The following is a 21528-nucleotide window of genomic DNA, read 5'->3' as shown; positions in this document are numbered from 1 at the left end:
TAATGGTAAGTTTGCATTCGTGTCATTTTATTACAATCATGATGATAGGAGGGGCAAGTAATGGTAAGTTTTCATTAGTGTCATTTAATTACAATCATGATGACAGGAGGGGCAAGTAATGGTAAGTTTGTATTAGTGTCAATTTATTACAATCATGATGATAGGAGGGGCAAGTAATGGTAAGTTTACATTATTGTCTGTCCAATTAACCCAGTTTTTGTTACTTATTTGAAAAAATATCCACTTTTAAAGAAAGTCATGAAAGAAAAGTGTTAACATTCGCTGAGACCTAACGGGATTTTTGTGTTTCCAAAGCATTGAGTGAGAGTTTACCAGATATTCTATTGAAATTGGAATGTTTTTCTCAACATTTTAAAAATAATCTGGTAGAAGTGGCATTATTTTGGAAGGTCTCATTATACAGATTTGTAGGTATGGTGATTTTGGATAGTGAATGGATGAATAGTAAATTAATTATACTCCTCACCAAAAACATTTTATAAAAATGAAAAATATAATTCAGTTCATAAAATGCAGACAGTGTTACTAATTGGCATATTTATTCTTAGTGTATTAACTCAGTGATCCCAGCTGTCCTTCAACCAATTACAACAATTCGGCGCGGTATTTGAATCTTCTTCTGTGCATGCTTTTAGCTTGGCAAGTAGTGGTAAGTTTACATTAGTGTCAATTTATTACAATCATGATGATAGGAGGGGCAAGTAATGGTAAGTTTGCATTAGTGTCAATTTATTACAATCATGATGATATGAGGGGCAAGTAAAGTTTGTATTAGTGTCAATTTATTACAATCATGATGATAGGAGGGGCAAGTAGTGGTAAGTTTGCATTAGTGACAATTTATTATAATCTTGATGATAAGAGGGACGAGTAATGGGAAGTTTGCGGTGTTGTAGTCAATATGCTTTTTGTGGCTTTAGGAGCGATCATTATTTACGACAGTGGGGGTAATGGGCGTTTTGAGGGGGGAATCCGAAAAAAATTTGGGGTCTTGAGGGGGGAACACGAAATTTTTCGTTGAACAAGGAGGGGGGAATGTTAAGTTTTAAATGGAGAAATTCGGGAAAACAAGGGGGGAATCCGAAAATTTTGAGCAGACGCGAGGGGGGGGGAACATGAATTTTTGGGTCGATTTTTTTTTCAAAACGCCCATTACCCCCCTGCGGTAAATAACGATCGGTCCCTTAGCACTCTCATGAACAGTAGCCTTTTTAAAAAAATTCTTACGTAGATTTTGAAAGTGCTTTGCCTTCCCTGGTTTCGAAAATATAATTCCATAGATTTATTTTAATAATACTTTATTTATATTGTATAAGTTTCAAAATCCTAACGTGTAGCGTGTGTTACCGCCCTCTTTATTAATTTATAATTAAGAACCCTGAACCCGTTGAGGTAGCAAAGGAAAACACATTCCTACACAAAAATGTTTTGTGCCAGCCAAAGGTTAACGTCAAATTCATTTCAAAGAATACACGTCATACATTCAATCAAATGAACAAACTATAAAGAACACGCACCTAACAATTAGTAACTGTATTTTTCTATAGGCCTATTTCCTTTTACAAATTTAAAACCAGGTCACAGCGCCCTAACATGTTTTTGTTCAGTTTCAATAAAGAGTTGGTGAAAATAATTGTTGTGAGTCATATCATGTCATAGTTATATATAAGTATAATTATCCACGAATCTGTGTTTATCAAACCAATTGCTGACGTTATTCAGCCGTATTCACACGAATATTTGATCACATACAGTCGTCTCGTCTGTTTTGGAGTAAATATTATTTTAATCTTCCGACAAACCAAATCAGATTCTGGAATCTTCATGTCGATTGTAGCTGATGCCGGGATCTGATCCCGGGTCTCATGCTTAGAGCTACTTATTTAACGTCAATTTGAACGCTTTATTGATATAAAGTCGTCACCATGCCCGTCACCATGATGTATTCACTGATATACCTGCTTGCTGTTATTGGTTCTACTATGGTAATATCTAGTAAATACATTTACCCAAACGGTTTACCTTGTAAACTATACAACAGTGTGAATTTAGACTGCAGCTACAGGGAACTTACAATCATCCCACGGTGGAATGATCACTATGCGGACGTCAAGACTTTAAATTTGAGTTATAATCAACTTGAAACAGTCAACGGAATGAGTTTCATTCATCTCACTTCTCTGCAAGAATTAGATTTGAGATTCAACAAGATACACCATATCAGCACCGATGCATTTGTACGACTGAACAAGTTGGAGACTTTAGATTTGAGCTATCAAACCTCAACGAATCTTACATTGCACGGAAGCACATTTGCCTCAACTCCATCGTTAAAACGGTTATATATGAGCTACTGTAGTATAACCAGTCTACCACAATTAGTATTTAGTGGGTTACATCAGTTGCAGCATCTTGATATATCCAGTAATTCAATACCTTCCTTACGTGATTCGGTTTTCGAAAATCTGGTTAACCTCACCTACTTGGATGTAAGCAATAATTCTATCACGCCCTCGCTGCCATCTGGTATGTTTAAAACCCTCAGCAGTTTGAAATATTTGTATCTATCCGACAATTCGATGACAAGTTTTCCAGAGACGTTGTTCGTGAACCTCACCTCTCTAGAACATTTAAATATGTACAACAGTACCGACTGGCGCAGGACGTCGACTCCGTTAAGCTTACCAGAGAAATTATTTTTTAACCTTGTCAGTCTGAAATATTTGGATCTATCCATGAATCAAATATCAATCTTACCAGAGACATTGTTTGTTCATCTCACCCGTCTAATATACCTAGATATTTCGTATAACTGGTTAACCTCTTCGCCATGCAGAGTAAAAGATGGCCTCTCAAAGTTAAAAACACTAAATATGAACGCTAACACATTTGATTTTATAACTCATTCTATTGATAATATGACTAGTCTAGAGGAACTGCATATATCATCATCAATTGAAAAAATGATACCTGGTCAACCTACTGAATATTGGAATAAAACCAAGTGGTCTGAACTCATCAAAAAGTTACCACCTTCACTCTCTACTCTGGATCTCTTACTTATCGGTAGACACGTATTTCAATCTATATCGGTTGGCTCTTTGAACTCATCAGTGTCTTCATTGCGAATTAGCTTTTACATCCTCGATTCCGACAATCATATATCAATAGAAAATGATGCGTTTATGATGTTTCCACACCTACAAGAACTCATTGTAAATGCCAGCGTACCAGATCAGAGCGATATCTTTTATTTGTCCAGATATGCCTTTCGTGGCTTATCACTCAAGTCGCTAAGTCTCATCCATACCGGTCTTACTAGGGCTCCGATCGAAGCATTGAAAGAACTGTCTCGTTCGCTGAATTACTTAGATTTGACCAAAAATAATATAGACATGATTCCCGTATTCCCGATTCAGCCATTCTCGTACAATTTACAAGTGGAATGCCTAGATGTCTCTGGAAATCCTATATATATATTGGATCTTACAAAACTTCGCAATCTGACTGATGTGCGTGTGAATAGTATAATAGTACCAAGTGATGATTTCGATTTCCTGATATACTGTGGAAGTATTAATATGGCCCTAAAATCTATTGAAATTTCAGCTGGAATTGATCGTTCAAGTGACCTACATGTGTACGTATATAATGGTGTAAAATGGGTGGAATCTGCGATCTGTTCCTCACTACCCGCACTTCAAGAAATGACTTTCACAAAAATGATAATATCCAATTGGGGTAACTGTTCCAAGCTCAAATCGCTTACCGTATCTGAATCAGAAAGTGTTAATGTACAAGAAATTGCTACTTTTTCTCAGCTTCAAAACCTTACTTTAACATACTGCGCATTATCATCAATTGGACAAGTCTTCGAGCTCAGCAGCCTCCGATATTTAAATGTAAGTAACAATAACATTAAAATCATAAATGGAAACATTACTCTACTGGGTAACCTAAACCACATGGATCTTAGTAATAACTTAATAGACAGTTTACCCGAAGATCAATTTCACCACTTGTCGAGTCTGACATACCTTAATTTGGATGGAAACAAAATAAGTAATTTAAACGGTTTGAAAGGTCTCCACAGTCTACAAACACTTATTGTGTCTAACAATGCATTGACTACACTTCCTGCCTTCTTGCTGAAGAGCACGTACAATTTGCTGCACGTTGAATTTGGCGGTAACCAATTTTATTGCACATGTGACATTAAACCCCTGCAAGAGTGGTTACTGACGGATAAGGAAACATACGTAGGTCATCAAGTGCTACCACAACCTACATATCTATGTAGGTCTCCTCCGATCAGAGCGGGACTTGGTATCACAGAATTTAGCTTAGATTGCAGTCTGCATCTTGAATACTATATTGCCCCTAGCGTGTCAGTTCTGCTCCTAATCATGCTCCTAATTGCAACTCGTCTCATTTATAAATATCGATGGCACATACGTCACAAATGTAGGACTTTGTTTTATCAGAGAAGATATCGACGATGTCTAGACAATGATGATGAAGCTGATATCATGGCGGATAGTGAAGTTGATAGCGGGCACAGATATGAAGCACCAATGTTGCGGCGTCCATATCACGCGTATATTGCCTACCACAGAGAGAGTGAAGCATGGGTAAATGATCAACTTGTTCGAATTATTGAGGATGGACCAGAGCAGTTCCGTCTTTGTCCTAAGGAAAGAGGTGATATTCCAGCAGGGCATTATATTATCAATGCGATATGCCATGCTATTTATCACAGCCGTAAAACTATCGTAGTTTTAACAGAGAAATTTATGGACGATGGATTGTGCAATTATAAGCTACAAATTGCAAAAATGCGATTGGTAAAGGACAATGAAGATGTACTTATTCTTGTACAGATTGGAGAAATTCCTGATGAGAAAAAGACATTGTTGCTTCGTCAGATATTATGCAACAAGGAAGTGTTGAAGTGGACTGAAGATCCAGATGGACAAGAACTGTTCTGGAATCGGTTAAAGATGAAACTACGTAAACCAGCGCGAGCAGTTGAAAATGCGTTCGTAAATAGCCAGTTGTTTCGAGTCATGTACCAAGGGCCAATGTCTTAAATTTCGGTGACAACTCTCTAGTCCGAAGGTTTCCTAAGGCTCCTTAGTCCGAAGGTTCTCTAGTCCGAACACGTAATTTACCATTCACGCGCGCTAGTCCGAATTCTGAAAAAGGTTCGCTAATCCGAATATCGGGTTCTCTAGTCCGAAGGTTCGCTAGTCTAGTCCGAATATAGAATAAGGCTCGTTAACCCTATCCCTAACTCTAACCCTAACCCTTAATCTATATTCGGACTAGAGAACCTTCGGATGAATGAACTTAATTTGGTTTTCGGACTAGCGACCCTTCGAACTAGAGAACCTTCGGACTAGAGAGAAGTCAAGTAAATTTCGGCTAATACGACTACTTAGGCCATTGCGTTTTGCCAAATGCGCAAGTCTTTTGTACGACAAAATGATAATGCAAAATTAAAAAGTAAATCCAGACAAAAGTGTCGTCATTGATGGGGCTGGCCTAGCGGTCCGTATGAAGCATTGCCTCTAGCCGAACTTCGAGACATTGGCCCTAAGAGTCTAACTTGGTACTGAGGCTTGAAAATTGATATTTTCCCTATAGTCGAATCCATTTTTACGCATTCCAACACCTCAATGGCAGCCATAGGTGGGTCCCCGCTGAGTCTATCCCACCAGAAATGTGAAATGATGCGTCCTTGGCGGGAATTTCAAACTGCATTCCATCACCCGTGTTACACATAGACAAAAGAATGATAAAAGTTTACAGCCCAATACAATATAACATCGATTTTTAAGCAGCTTTAATCCACCCAATTGAGCAGTCACAACACCAGTTTGGTGCGGGACCCAGTAATGGCCGAATGAATTCTGACCATTACTTGGCTCGTTGGATTCGTCTATACGTGGATGCTGAGTTTCTCTACAGAATGTCAGTTTGGCTAAAATTCCTTCAATCCTTCCCACAAGGTAATACGCGTATTGCATAACAATAGATACAGCTCGGAGGATAATCCACCTCCTTTGTTATGCAATATGCATACAGCTCAGAGGTTAATCCATCTCCTTTGTTATGCAATACGCATACAGCTCAGAGGTTAATCCATCTCATTTGTTATGCAAATACGCATACAGCTCAGAGGTTAATCCACCTCATTTGTTATGCAATACGCATACAGCTCAGAGGTTAATCCATCTCCTTTGTTATGCAATACGCATACAGCTCAGAGGTTAATCCATCTCATTTGTTATGCAAATACGCATACAGCTCAGAGGTTAATCCATCTCCTTTGTTATGCAATACGCATACAGCTCAGAGGTTAATCCATCTCCTTTGTGCAATACGCATATATCTCAGAGGTTAATCCATCTCCTTTGTTATGCAAATACGCATGCAGCTCAGAGGTTAATTCATCTCCTTTGTTATACGATATGTATACAGCTCGGAGGTAAATCCATCTCCTTTGTTAGGCAATACACATACAGTTCAGAGGTTAATCCATCTCCCTTGTTATGTAATGCGTTTATACAATACTCTTAATGTATTGTGAGAAGGAATTTCGTTCAAACTGATTTCAATGACCTCACTTGACCCCTAAATAGAGAGGCATGCCACGATTTACATCCCATATATATATTTTTATGCATTATACTGTATAATATGTGTTTCTAAATTTGAATATATCAAAATCTATTTAATCTGATCTTATATGATTTTAAATTTGTAAATATTATATGAACATAATGAATACCAAAAATCTCACAATTTCTAAATAAGCTGTATTCGCCGTAGAAGTGACATAATCAATCGGATTAACTGCCATAGCAATAGATGAATACAATTTTGAATATATTGCCCTGCACTACGACGTTCACGCGGTACCTATGCATTGAACCATAGATGTCAAAGAAATAAAGACCTCGATCGTAATTCGATAGAATATTCATATCATGCTGATCACTCGCACGTACATGTAAATTATATTAAAGTATCTTTGAAACATTGAAAGGAGTGGCATTGTATTCAATCTATGATTGCAGACAGACACAGGTGATGAGTGCAACCTGCTTGTAGTGCAGGGCGATATATTCAAAAATTGTATTCATCTATTGCTATGGTAGTTAATCCGAATACGTCACTTCTACGGCGAATGTCGGGCACAGATAGTTGTGGTGCTAAACAAGGATCTTTCATACCATGGACTGAAAACGCATTGATCATTTGATGCCAAATTGATTTGCCGACATGCTATTCAAAAAGTGGACCTTTTGTTTCGAACAAAATAGTTAAATTCGCGGTAGAAGTAGTTAAGTAACAGGATTAATTATAGATGAGTTGACTTCTGACGTCAATGCCTGGCAGCATGCCAACGCATCATCACAATTTCCATTGCTTTTTGCCTGACAGTATGCGCGCGTATCGTATTTTGTTCAGGGCTCGTGTTTTTAAAACTCCCGCCACATCACAATAAGTGAAGTGGTGGTAAAACAGTGTAGTGCTTGCATGGGGTTCGCTCAAGCATATCGATATACCAGTCCCTTGTATTTGTTGATAAACATTGAGGTCAACTCATCTATATCATAGCGATCGGTCCACACTATTTTTAATGTATTGCCCTGCACTAGACGTTACGCTGTTCCTCGGCATTGCCCCATAGATTATCAAATAACAGGGATAAACACCTGGAACGTAATTGGAAATTTAATCGTGCTGATCACACCTTTAAAAAAAAGCGCAGTGATTTATAGTGCGCTACGCACAGGCACAACGCCTATAGACGTTGATCCACAAGCCTCATCACACTTTACAGGTTGTCGCTGGCCACTACGGCCCACATCATTCCATAAAGCATTTAACAACAAATCAGGGACTTTGCTGCTACAAGAGCGCACACCCTAGACATTCCACAAATAACCATCGCAACCTGTTTTAATTATAGATGAAAAGGCGAGTTTCGTACGGGTTACAACGAGACAATAAGCAGTAAGTTCCTTGTCCAGGGGAATTTCAAGCTAACTCAATTTTTTTCACGAGAGCATACTAGGCACCACCAGGGTTCGAACCCGCAACCTCTCGCACCATAGTGAAACGCCTTAACGATTTAGCTAACTTGACTGCTGTAAGGTTCGTATCTTTGAAAAGAGCGGTGTCGTATTCAATCTATGATTGCGCACATACTCAAGTAGTGAGCGCAGCCTGCTTAAAGTGCAATACATTAAAAAATAGTGTGGACCGCTCGCTATGGTAATTAATCCTGTCTAGTCCAGTTGCAAAATGTACGGTTTTAAAATGTGTAATTTTGAGATTAAGGATTGGTAACCCTAACCCTAGGCTAACTCTGCTGAAGAGAAGACCTGGAAATAACAGATCAACTTTGGCGTAAAAGTGTAACTTGTTGGCACTAAAAGGTCATGGTGGGTCAATTTTCAAAATTGATCAAATTTTGTTCAAAAAAGCAAAAGGGTCAAAGATCTCATTTTAGGCTGCACAGGGGTCAAAATCTAATAAATGCTCCGATTTTTGCTCGTGAAGTAAAAACAATTTAAATTAAGAACAGTTTGCGCCATCTTAGTCTACTGTACTAGACCATTTTAATTTGAGGGGCTCAATATAAAAACGACCTATCCCACATTTTGGTAAAAATAGAGGTTGTAGACCGTAACACGGTTTGGAAATAGTTTCTTCATATTTTTTGGTGTTATCTGTCCTTTACATATATCCTTCCTAAAACACCAAAGTGCGAATATTTCCAAACACCTAAATTAGCTTAAAATTTAGGACATGTTACAAAACTATATTTTCTAGAATTTCAGAAGAGTACTTTAAATATTGGCCGGTTATTTTTCACACAGTGACATTAACTAGGCAATGGCCTATACTTCTAACATATACTATTTGTAGAGGTCACGCGTCAATGGTGAGAGCACTGTGTATTGTGTATAGGAAAACGGACAGTAACTGCAGTATGGTAGTCATTTTAGATAGATATGTGATACAGAATTTTGTTCTGATTAAGATGATATCAATATATATTTCAAAGTTGGAGGTAACTCGATCGCTTTTTTTGTGGCATGTACCCTTTTATAACTCAACAACCCTACATATCAGATAGGACATACTTTTTCTGAATCGTTATGATCATAGGAATATGTTGGGTTTGTTTAACAAGATCTGAATGATTTTAAATTTGACCCATGTCTTTTTCTGAGCAAGGTTCGTTTTTGCCACCAAAGTCTTTCTTATTCTTTGAGGTCAGTTTATGATATTAAAGCTGATTCCGGACCTTCAAAGAAGTTTCCGGCAATCACAACCTTATGCAATTATTATGTAAAAAGAATAAATATCATGCACGAATCGCGTGGTTTAATTTAACAGCCGCCTGACGCGATATTCAAAATTTCTTCTTCTTCTTCTTCTTCTTCTTCTTCCTCCTCCTCCTCCTTCTTCTTCTTCTTCTTCTTCTTCTTCTTCTTCTTCTTCTTCTTCTTCTTCTTCTTCTTCTTCTTCTTCTTCTTCTTCTTCTTCTTCTTCTTCTTCTTCTTCTTCTTCTTCTTCTTTTCTTTTCTTCTTCTTCTTCTTCTTCTTCTTCTTCTTCTTCTTCTTCTTCTTCCCGTCACCCATGAGTAATTGGCTTTCATTGGCGAATTCGCCAGCTAACATGCTAAGCGGTGGTAACTGGTGATTCATCATTTGCTTTAAATGGGCGGTCTCACACATACAGATATAACCATGATAACATGGTACAGAGACGCGACTGGAACATATGCATATACACTAGCTGGTGTCTATGGGGCCGTCACAGATTTTGAGTTCCAGGTCATACAGTAGATGAGTTGACCTTAATGTTACCATCAAAGGCAAGGGACTGGTATATCGATATGCTTGAGTGAACCGCATGCAACCACTACACTATTCAATAGCCTTATTGTGATGTGGCGGGTTTTTTAAAAACACGAGCCCTGATCAAAATATGATGCGCGCGCACACTGTCAGACAAAATACAATGAAAATTGTGATGACGCGCTCGCATACTGCCAGGCATTGACGTCAAAAGTTAACTCATCTATACAGGATTGATTTCTGAAAGTCACCTTAAAATTCACTATTTGCAGGGCTCTAGCGAAGTAAGTGTATGTAGGATTGTAATCAGATTTGGCTGAAACATGGACGAGGGGTCTATTTTGGAGTAAAAAGGGTAAAATGCGAAAGCACGGCCAATTGGAATGAAAATTAATTATTATGTAATGTTGATATGATTCAAAATCAGATAATGGTCATTTCAAGGTCACCATAGGTCAAACGAAAATTCAACTTTTGTCATTAGATGGATTATTATGAAACTTGGTGTCTGCATTATGTATGAAAAGAAATTGTGTCCAAGATCATTTCAAGGTCATCAGAGGTCATCAAGGTCACTGCTGGACTTTGTGGTCTTTTTAGACCGCAGCAAATCTAGTTTTGTTTTGGATTTATGGATTTATAATGTGTATACAATATAATGTTTCTTGTTTTGTACCTTCAGATCTAAAATGTGTAAATAATGTATAATATTTCTTGAATACTTTCTTATAACTTCTTGCAGCATTCGTAGAAGTTTCTGTAAACACATTGAATTTTCTTGTGGAATTATATTAATGCGTCTTAAATGCGTGCATATATTATTATTATTATTATTATTATTATTATTATTATTATTATTATTATTATTATTATTATTATTATAAATAAGAATACGAATTACAATAGCAGTGATAATATTAGTGACTCTACAGACTTTTATTCGACGTAAAATATTCGATGTAACATATCTAGGTTATTTAATCTAATCCCATTCCATCTCCAGTAATGTTTAACGAATGTTTGATGACGTAAAATCGATAATATATTTCTACCAGATATTCTACGTAACATATTATCGATTTTATGTCATCAAACATTTGTTAATGCGTCGAATACTCGTTAACACTGTAAAATATTACCGTTATTTTTTCGGCACTTTCCCGTAAATTTTACGGTTATTTACCGTAAAATTTAATTCACTGAAAATAAGCATGTTAGTACCATTAGACTGTATTTGTTTATTTTTTTGTTGTGTGTGTATTAAGTGTTGCATCTTCCAATTAAAAAAAAAATAGTACATGTAAATAGCTGTATTGTCCTGACAGATTGTGTGTAAATGCTATTTCGTATAATGTACAGTGTATATATAGTTAGTATAGTTACGGCAACAATTGTATATGATTTTAACGGTAGAATGTTGGCAACCCAATTGCCAGGTATTTTCTTACACATGATTATGGGCATTCTACTGTACTTTTACGGCAATATACCCTACATATGCTAATTATACGATATAATCTATAATAAATTATTGAAACTGGCGAATTGGTAAGGCTAAAAACTTTTACGGTTTACATTATTGCGGAAAACGGACTATTGCAATGCGAAGAACAAGGTTGTGCGCACCCCAATAAAACATCAAATTTTGTTTTTGTTTACGTTAAGGGGGTCAAATTAAGTTCAAAAAGCATTGAAAGGGCCTTTCGGACTAAAATAACAATCCCATATTTTTCACTCGCAACTACTTTTTTTTGTCTCATACTCCGGTCACTGCATCAACTACAGGGTATCCCAATAAAAACAGAACCCTCATTGCGCCTTCTTTTTCTCATATTACTGAAAAGTTGATCGAATGTATTTTGATATGTAAAGAAAGCTTACATCGTTAGTTTTAATAAACCAAAACAATTATTTCAATCGGCTCGCAAATTTTGAAGATATGCCCACTTTAAGAAATGTACCCGTTTTTCACTCTGTCCACGGATTAGGTTTGGCTACATCAAAGATTAAAACCACGTTCAAGGTCAAGTCACATATTGAGATGGGTTTGTGTATGTGATGTGTGTGTGGGTCTATACGTCACATTAGTGGGTATAAGATGCCCCCAATGTATCCCTGGGGGTGGGGAAAGTCATTAATGTAACATCATGATGATAGGAGGGGCAAGTAATGGTAAGTTGCATTAGTGTCAATTTATTACAATCATGATGATAGGAGGGGCAAGTAATGGTAAGTTTACATTAGTGTCAATTTATTACAATCATGATGATAGGAGTGGCAAGTAATGGTAAGTTTACATTAGTGTCAATTTATTCATTCATGATGATAGGAGGGTCAAGGAATGGTAAGTTTACATTAGTGTCAATTTATTACAATCATGATGATAGGAGGGGCTAGTAATGGTAAGTTTGCATGAGTGTCAATTTATTACAATCATGATGATAGGAGGGACAAGTAATGGTAAGTTTGCATTAGTGTCAATTTATTACAATCATGATGATAGGAGGGGCAAGTAATGGTAAGTTTGCATTAGTGTCAATTTATTACAATCATGATGATAGGAGGGGCTAGTAATGGTAAGTTTGCATGAGTGTCAATTTATTACAATCATGATGATAGGAGGGGCAAGTAATGGTAAGTTTGCATTAGTGTCAATTTATTACAATCATGATGATAGGAGGGGCTAGTAATGGTAAGTTTGCATGAGTGTCAATTTATTACAATCATGATGATAGGAGGGGCAAGTAATGGTAAGTTTGCATTAGTGTCAATTTATTACAATCATGATGATAGGAGGGACAAGTAATGGTAAGTTTGCTTTAGTGTCAATTTATTACAATCATGGTGATAGGAGGGGCAAGTAATGGTAAGTTTGCATGAGTGTCAATTTATTACAATCATGATGATAGGAGGGGCAAGTAATGGTAAGTTTGCATTAGTGTCAATTTATTACAATCATGATGATAGGAGAGGCAAGTAATGGTAAGTTTGCATTAGTGTCAATTTACTACAATCATGATGATAGGAGGGGCAAGTAATGGTAAGTTTACATTAGTGTCAATTTATTACAATCATGATGATAGGAGAGGCAAGTAATGGTGAGTTTACATTAGTGTCAATTTATTACAATCATGATGATAGGAGGGGCAAGTAATGATAAGTTTGCATAAGTGTCAATTTATTACAATCATGATGATATAAGGGGTAAGTAATGGTAAGTTTACATTAGTGTCAATTTATTACAATCATGATGATAGGAGGGGCAAGTAATGGTAAGTTTACATTAGTGTCAATTTATTACAATCATGATGATAGGAGGGGCAAGTAATGGAAAGTTTGCATTAGTGTCAATTTATAACAATCATGATGATAGGAAGGACAAGTAATGGTAAGTTTGCATTAGTGTCAATTTATTACAATCATGATGATAGGGGGGGGCAAATAATGGTAAGTTTGCATTAGAGTAAATTACAATCATGATGATAGGAGGGGCAAGTAATGGTAAGTTTGCATTAGTGTCAATTTATTACAATCATGATGATAGGAGGGGCAAGTAATGGTAAGTTTGCATTAGTGTCAACTTATTACAATCATGATGATAGGAGGGACAAGTAATGGTAAGTTTACATTGGTGTCAATTTATTACAATCATGATGATAGGAGGGGCAAGTAATGGTAAGTTTGCATCAGTGTCAATTTATTACAATCTTGATGATAGGAGGGGCAAGTAATGGTAAGTTTAAATTAGTGTCAATTTATTACAATCATGATGCTAGGAGAGGCAAGTAATGGTAAGTTTGCATCAGTGTCAATTTATTACAATCATGATGATAGGAGGGGCAAATAATGGTAAGTTTACATTAGTGTCAATTTATTACAATCATGATGATAGGGGGCAAGTAATGGTAAGTTTACATTAGTGTCAATTTATTACAATCATGATGATAGGAGGGGGAAATAATGGTAAGTTTACATTAGTGTCAATTTATTACAATCATGATGATAGGAGGGGCAAGTAATGGTAAGTTTACATTAGTGTCAATTTATTACAATCATGATGATAGGAGGGGCAAGTAATGGTAAGTTTGCATTAGTGTCAATTTATTACAATGATGATGATAAGAGGGGTAAGTAATGGTAAGTTTACATTAGTGTCAAATTATTACAATCATGATGATAGGAGGGGCAAGTAATGGTAAGTTTGCATTAGTGTCAATTTATTACAATCATGATGATAGGGGGGGGCAAATAATGGTAAGTTTGCATTAGAGTAAATTACAATCATGATGATAGGAGGGGCAAGTAATGGTAAGTTTGCATTAGTGTCAATTTATTACAATCATGATGATAGGAGGGGCAAGTAATGGTAAGTTTGCATTAGTGTCAACTTATTACAATCATGATGATAGGAGGGACAAGTAATGGTAAGTTTACATTAGTGTCAATTTATTACAATCATGATGATAGGAGGGGCAAGTAATGGTAAGTTTGCATCAGTGTCAATTTATTACAATCTTGATGATAGGAGGGGCAAGTAATGGTAAGTTTGCATTAGTGTCAATTTATTACAATCATGATGATAGGAGGGGCAAGTAATGGTAAGTTTAAATTAGTGTCAATTTATTACAATCATGATGCTAGGAGAGGCAAGTAATGGTAAGTTTGCATCAGTGTCAATTTATTACAATCATAATGATAGGAGGGGCAAGTAATGGTAAGTTTGCATTAGTGTCAATTTAATACAATCATGATGATAGGAGGGACAAGTAATGGTAAGTTTACATTAGTGTCAATTTATTACAATCATGATGATAGGAGAGGCAAGTAATGGTAAGTTTACATTAGTGTCAATTTATTACAATCATGATGATAGGAGGGGCAAGTAATGGTAAGTTTGCATTAGTGTCAATTTATTATTATCATGATGATAGGAAGGGCAAGTAATGGTAAGTTTACATCAGTGTCAATATATTACAATCATGATGATAGGAGGGGCAAGTAATGGTAAGTTTGCATTAGTGTCAATTTATTATAATCATGGTGATAGGAGGGGCAAGTAATGATAAGTTTACATTAGTGTCAATTTATTACAATCATGATGATAGGAGGGGCAAGGAATGGTAAGTTTACATTAGGGTCAATTTATTACAATCATGATGATAGGAGGGGCAAGTAATGGTAAGTTTGCATTAGTGTCAATTTATTACAATAATGATGATAGGAGGGGCAAGTAATGGTAAGTTTACATTTATAGTGTCAATTTATTACAATCATGATGATAGGAGGGTCAAGTAATGGTAAGTTTACATTAGTGTCAATTTATTACAATCATGATGATAGGAGGGCAAGTAATGGTAAGTTTGCATTAGTGTCAATTTATTACAATCATGATGATAGGAGGGGCAAGTAATGGTAAGTTTACATTAGTGTCAATTTATTACAATCATGATGATAGGAGGGGCAAGTAATGGTAAGTTTGCATTAGTGTCAATTTATTACAATCATGATGATAGGAGGGGCAAGTAATGGTAACTTTACATTAGTTTCATTTTATTACAATCACGATGATAGGAGGGGCAAGTAATGGTAAGTTTACATTAGTGTCAATTTATTACAATCATGATGATAGGAGGGGCAAGTAATGGTAAGTTTGCATTAGTGTCAATTTATTACAATAATGATGATAGGAGGGGCAAGTAATGGTAAGTTTACATTTATAGTGTCAATTTATTACAATCATGATGATAGGAGGGTCAAGTAATGGTAAGTTTACATTTATAGTGTCAATTTATTACAATCATGATGATAGGAGGGTCAAGTAATGGTAAGTTTGCATTAGTGTCAATTTATTACAATCATGATGATAGGAGGGGCAAGTAATGGTAAGTTTGCATTAGTGTCAATTTATTACAATCATGATGATAGGAGGGGCAAGTAATGGTAAGTTTACATTAGTGTCAATTTATTACAATCATGATGATAGAAGGGGCAAGTAATGGTAAGTTTGCATTAGTGTCAATTTATTACAATCATGATGATAGGAGGGGCAAGTAATGGTAACTTTACATTAGTTTCATTTTATTACAAACATGATGATAGGAGGGGCAAGTAATGGTAAGTTTGCATTAGTGTCAATTTATTACAACCATGATGATAGGAGGGGCAAGTAATGGTAAGTTTACATTAGTGTCAATTTATTACAATCATGATGATAGGAGGGGCAAGTAATGGTAAGTTTGCATTAGTGTCAATTTATTACAATCATGATGATAGGAGGGGCAAGTAATGGTAACTTTACATTAGTTTCATTTTATTACAAACATGATGATAGGAGGGGAAAGTAATGGTAAGTTTGCATTAGTGTCAATTTATTACAATCATGATGATAGGAGGGGCAAGTAATGGTAAGTTTGCATTAGTGTCAATTTATTACAATTATGATGATAGGAGAGGCAAGTAATGGTAACTTTACATTAGTTTCATTTTATTACAATCATGATGATAGGAGGGGCAAGTAATGGTAAGTTTACATTAGTTTCATTTTATTACAATCATGGTGATAGGAGGGGCAAGTAATGGTAAGTTTACATTAGTGTCAATTTATTACAATCATGATGATAGGAGGGGCAAGTAATGGTAAGTTTACATTAGTGTCAATTTATTACAATGATGATAGGAGAGGCAAGTAATGGTAACTTTACATTAGTTTCATTTTATTACAATCATGATGATAGGAGGGGCAAGTATTGGTAAGTTTGCATTAGTGTCAATTTATTACAATCATGATGATAGGAGGGGCAAGTATTGGTAAGTTTGCATTAGTGTCAATTTATTACAATCATGATGATAGGACGGGCAAGTAATGGTAAGTTTGCATTAGTGTCAATTTATTACAATCATGGTGATAGGAGGGGCAAGTAATGGTAAGTTTACATTAGTGTCATTTTATTACAATCATGATGATAGGAGGGGCAAGTAATAAGTTTACATTAGTTTCATTTTATTACAATCATGATGATAGGAGGGGCAAGTAATGGTAAGTTTACATTTGTGTCAATTTATTACAATCATGATGATAGGAGGGGCAAGTAATAAGTTTACATTAGTGTCAATTTATTACAATCATGATGATAGGAGGGGCAAGTAATGGTAAGTTTACATTAGTGTCAATTTATTACAATCATGATGATAGGAGGGGCAAGTAATGGAAAGTTTGCATTAGTGTCAATTTATTACAATCATGATGATAGGAGGGGCAAGTAATGGTAAGTTTGCATTAGTGTCAATTTATTACAATCATGATGATAGGAGGGGCAAGTAATGGTAAGTTTACATTAGTGTCAAAGGAATTGCGAATTTGCTTTACAGATTTGAATGTTTTAAACAACGACGCATTTAGGACGTTAGGGTGTTGTCACAGTGGGTGTTGTAGTCAATATGCTTTTTTGTTGCTTATCACTCTTGCCGATAACTCTCATGAACAGCAGCCTTTTTGAAATTCTTTACGTATACTTTGAAAGTGCTCCCCCTTTCCTGGATTTTAAATTCTAATTCCATATAGTTTAATAATACTTTATTTTCCTTCCAATTATCTATTTTCAAAAACCTAGCGTGTAATCAGGCCTGCGTGTAACGGCATGTGTTGCCACCCTCTTTATTAATTTAAAATTAACCTTAAAGTACCCTCCTTGAACCTGTCGAGGTAAAGGAAAACACATTCCTACAAAAAATGTTTTGTGGCAGCCAAGGTTAAAGCCAAATTCATTACAAAAGAATACACGTCATACATTCAATCAAATCAACAGACAGTAAAGAACACGCAACTAACCATAACCGTATTTCCTTTCAAAATCTTAAAACTATGTCACAACACCCTGCATGTTTTTTGATTAGTTCATTAGAACTTCAAATAAAGGTGATATTCATTATTACTGGGAGTCATATCATATCATAAGTATAATAATCCAGGAATCTTTGTTATCAAACCAGTTGTTCAAGTTATTCGACTGTATTCACACGAATCGTGTCCAGGGCCGTTCCGACCATTAGGCCTAGGGCGGCAAACGCAGAGGGGCGCAAAAAGAAAAAAGAAGGAAAGGAGAAAGAGGGGGAAAAAAATGAGGGCGGATAAAAAGAAAAAATGGGAGGAAAAATTAAAAAAAAAGGGGGCGAAAAGAGAAACAGAAAATAGGGCGGAAAAGGAAAAGGGAGACCTAAGAAAAAGAAAAGAAACGGGGCAGAGAAAAGGAAAGAAGACACGGGGCGTAGAAAAAGAAAGAAGAAATGGGGCGGAGAAAAAGAAAGAAGAAATGGGGCGGAGTAAAGGAAGATGAAAATGGGAGGTGAAAAAACAGAAGGAAAAAAGAAAAACAGCAGAAAAAAATAGAAGAGAGGAGAAAAGAAACAGAAAACACTAAGTGCCGAAGAAGAACAAAAAGTGGGATAAAAAATACAAAAAAGAAATAAACCCATAGGCGTAGATCCCGGGGGGATGAATAAATAAATGGATAAATCCCCCCCAATATTTTTTCCGGGGGGATGGTCCATACAATCATCCCCCTTACACCTGGATATGTGGGTTTCTGACAAATTAACCTCATATTTGCCCGTTTTAGCTCCCAAATTGCGAATGTTCGCGCCCTTTGCGCGCATTTATTCCACTTTTGCACCATTTAATCACTTTAGGTTCAAAACAACAAAAATTTTCGGTGCTGGATTCACTATACTACAAGAATGTTTTTCAAACCCCATCCCCCAAAAAAGAAATCGACGCCACTGCCATTTAAGTCCCAAAAGAGATTTTTTTTCGCGCTTCGCGCGAATTTATTATATTGTTGCACCATATTTCAACAGCTTATAGCTTCAAAATGGCATTTTTTTTCGTGCGCTTCGCCCGCATTTGTACCATAAACAATAGAACATAAACAAGAAATATTTTCCAACCCCATCCCCCAATATTAAAAAGAAATCTACGCCACTGAGGAAAACGGTCGTAGGTAGTATACAAATAATAGTTCAAAACTGGTGAGTTTTCAAGGGGGTAACCCCTTGACTTTTTTGGAACTGGTCTATTGCCAATTGGTCTAATACCATTTCGTCTAATTCCCGTTTAGTTTATATTCAATTGGTCTATTACCAGAAAATTACCAGGCTAATTGTCACTTAGTCTACTAATCATCATAGTCTAATGTCCATTTAGTCTAATATTATTTGGTCTAATAACCGGTATGTCTACTAACCATATAGTCTAATAACCATTTGGTCTAATATTTCTTTAATAACCATTTGGTCTAATAACCATTTGGTCTAATAACTGTTAGGTCTAATACTCGTATGGTCTAATACCCAGTTAGTCTAATACCAATTCGTCTATTTATTAATAAACTAAATGCCTGTAAGACAAAATGGTGTGTAGACCAAATGGGTATTAGACCAAATGGCTATTAGACCTATTGGTTATAGACCAAATGAGTATTAGACTAAATGGGTGTTAGACTAAATGGTTTTAGACTTATTGGTTATTAGACTAAATGGTTATCGGACCAAATGGTTAAAGGACCAAATGGTTTAAGGACCAAATGATTATTAGACGTAGTGGATATAGACCTAATAGGTTTAGATGAAATGGATTTAGACGAAATGGATATTAGACCAAATGGTATTAGACCAAATGGTAAATCCCCGCTTTGGTGGGGCGGCAGGGAGAGGCTTTGCCTAGGGCGGCAAAATCCCTAGGAACGGCCCTGGTAATCCCGAGATATTTTGCTAATATAGCTGAATTGAAACGTTGGCTCACCACATACACGCTCTTGCGTAAATTATTCGGTTATCCGCTATGATTTTAGGTTCTCCGCTTCCACTACAGCTGAAGAAACGTTTACGGTTCGAATAAATGACTTTGTTTTGCACTATCAACTCCACGCCTGTTTCAACTATTATACCTTAACGTATATTAATAAATCTTATCCATTTTTCAATCTTTTTGAATTTTGCAATATTTGGATAAAACCTGAGAGCCATTCTTAGTCAGTGGGAGTGGTCTATTACGTAGACACATAATCTGATTGGACAATCGCATGATTTTGGGTGTCGTCTATCAGGTTGTAGACGACCCCACGATCATGAGTGTTGATAACGCGTAACACGCTCATAGAGGTGCGCGTATGTATCACGTTGTATGCGTAGACGTAGTGCGGAATACTCACACGCGCTAGCAGTACGCGATAAAAAGATGTGAAGTTGTAAACAAGTTTCGTTCATTTTAGAAAAAGGGGAGTTTTTATGACGGTAACTTAATTTTCGTTTAAAAAAATAGTTTATAGTTATTAAAATAATATTTAACCGACTAAGAATGAGAATAAACGAAGGAGTTTTTATTTTGACTATCCTCTACCTATGATAGACGACAGGCAGGTCCAATATTTTTATCCTAGTAAAATATTGGACCTGCATGTCGTCTATCACACGGTACATAGCCGCTTTTGCCAAACGTTTGACAAACATTTAGCGATCAAAACGTTTGCCAAACGTTTATGGGCGTTTGCGAAAATGTTTGACAACGTTTGTGCTCGGCAATTGTTTGACAAACGTTTGGCGAAAACGGCTGTGTAGAGGATAGTCAAAATAAAGATTCCTATCGTTTATTTTCTAATTCACTTACTCTTCACACATACAACAAGCGGTGAATAACAGTAAGATGTTAAGAAATCCCGACAAAAAAGCCTGGTTCCGGCACTCCGTGTATCCACGGGTATTCATGCTCGTCGGCGAACTTTGAAAATACCCTCTTTTGCATCTCATTTCGCGAACTTTTCAGGATGAAAATACCTCTATTATCACCGATTCTACAATGCCTCTTTTTTGCTAAAACGCTAGCAATATTTCTAATATACCTCTTTTTGATGGAAACGCATACATTAATGCACGGCACCCGTGGTTGTATGTATCGTATCATTTGTGTAATCTAATGTAATGTGTGCCAAACGGAATACTGAAACTGAGATTCCTAAACGAACTGAATAATGAAACTACGATGACTTATTCATGTGATTGGTGAATAAAAAGCATTTTTTCAAGTGTATAAAAATGACCCCTTTTTATTGTATTTCGCGAATCGCATTTCTTTATCTGCAAATATCCCTAATTTCGCGCAATTTGCAACGAGCGTGAGTACCCGCGGAAACATGAAGTGCCGGAACCGGGCTAAAAAGCTAGTAATGAAAACTTACGTTTGCCATTCACCATATTTGGTAAACTTCAGTGTCAACACACATTCTGGTAACAGCAACAATGGAATTAACAACATACACCAGTAAACCGAATCGTAAACCGACACGACTCGCCATGTACATACTACAGCATGAACGAAGAAAATCAGACGCATCCCAACGGCTCTAATAAATACTTCTACTGTAATTATCGCCATAGCTGATAAAATATCGCAAGTAGAAAAAAAGGTTTCTCAAACAACTTTTTTACATGAACACAACGCATGCAAAAGTAATGCAATCACGGGTAGAATCACCTCACTGTCATAAAAATCACAATGAATGCATGATCACCAAAGTGTAGCAACTGCAATAAGCAAATGACAATGCGAGTTGAAATGTCAAAAGTGCACAAAAT

The 21528-nt window shown here is 36.3% G+C and overlaps 1 protein-coding gene across 1 annotated transcript in view; it reads right to left on the bottom strand.

Moving 5' to 3' along the window:
• The window catches only part of LOC140145762 (transmembrane protein 26-like), a 33190-nt gene extending 11877 nt beyond the window's left edge, over positions 1 to 21313 (bottom strand). The window contains exon 1 of the mRNA XM_072167439.1: positions 21132 to 21313. Coding sequence (XP_072023540.1) covers positions 21132 to 21286 — 155 coding nt within the window. The 5' untranslated portion in view covers positions 21287 to 21313. The remainder of the gene's footprint in view (positions 1 to 21131) is intronic.
• Positions 21314 to 21528: the final 215 nt, after the last annotated feature.

Source organism: Amphiura filiformis, unplaced genomic scaffold (assembly GCF_039555335.1).
Source record: "Amphiura filiformis unplaced genomic scaffold, Afil_fr2py scaffold_597, whole genome shotgun sequence".
Lineage (NCBI taxonomy): Eukaryota > Metazoa > Echinodermata > Ophiuroidea > Amphilepidida > Amphiuridae > Amphiura > Amphiura filiformis.
Note: the sequence above shows the minus strand (reverse complement) of the source record. Positions and strands in the feature narration are given on the sequence as shown.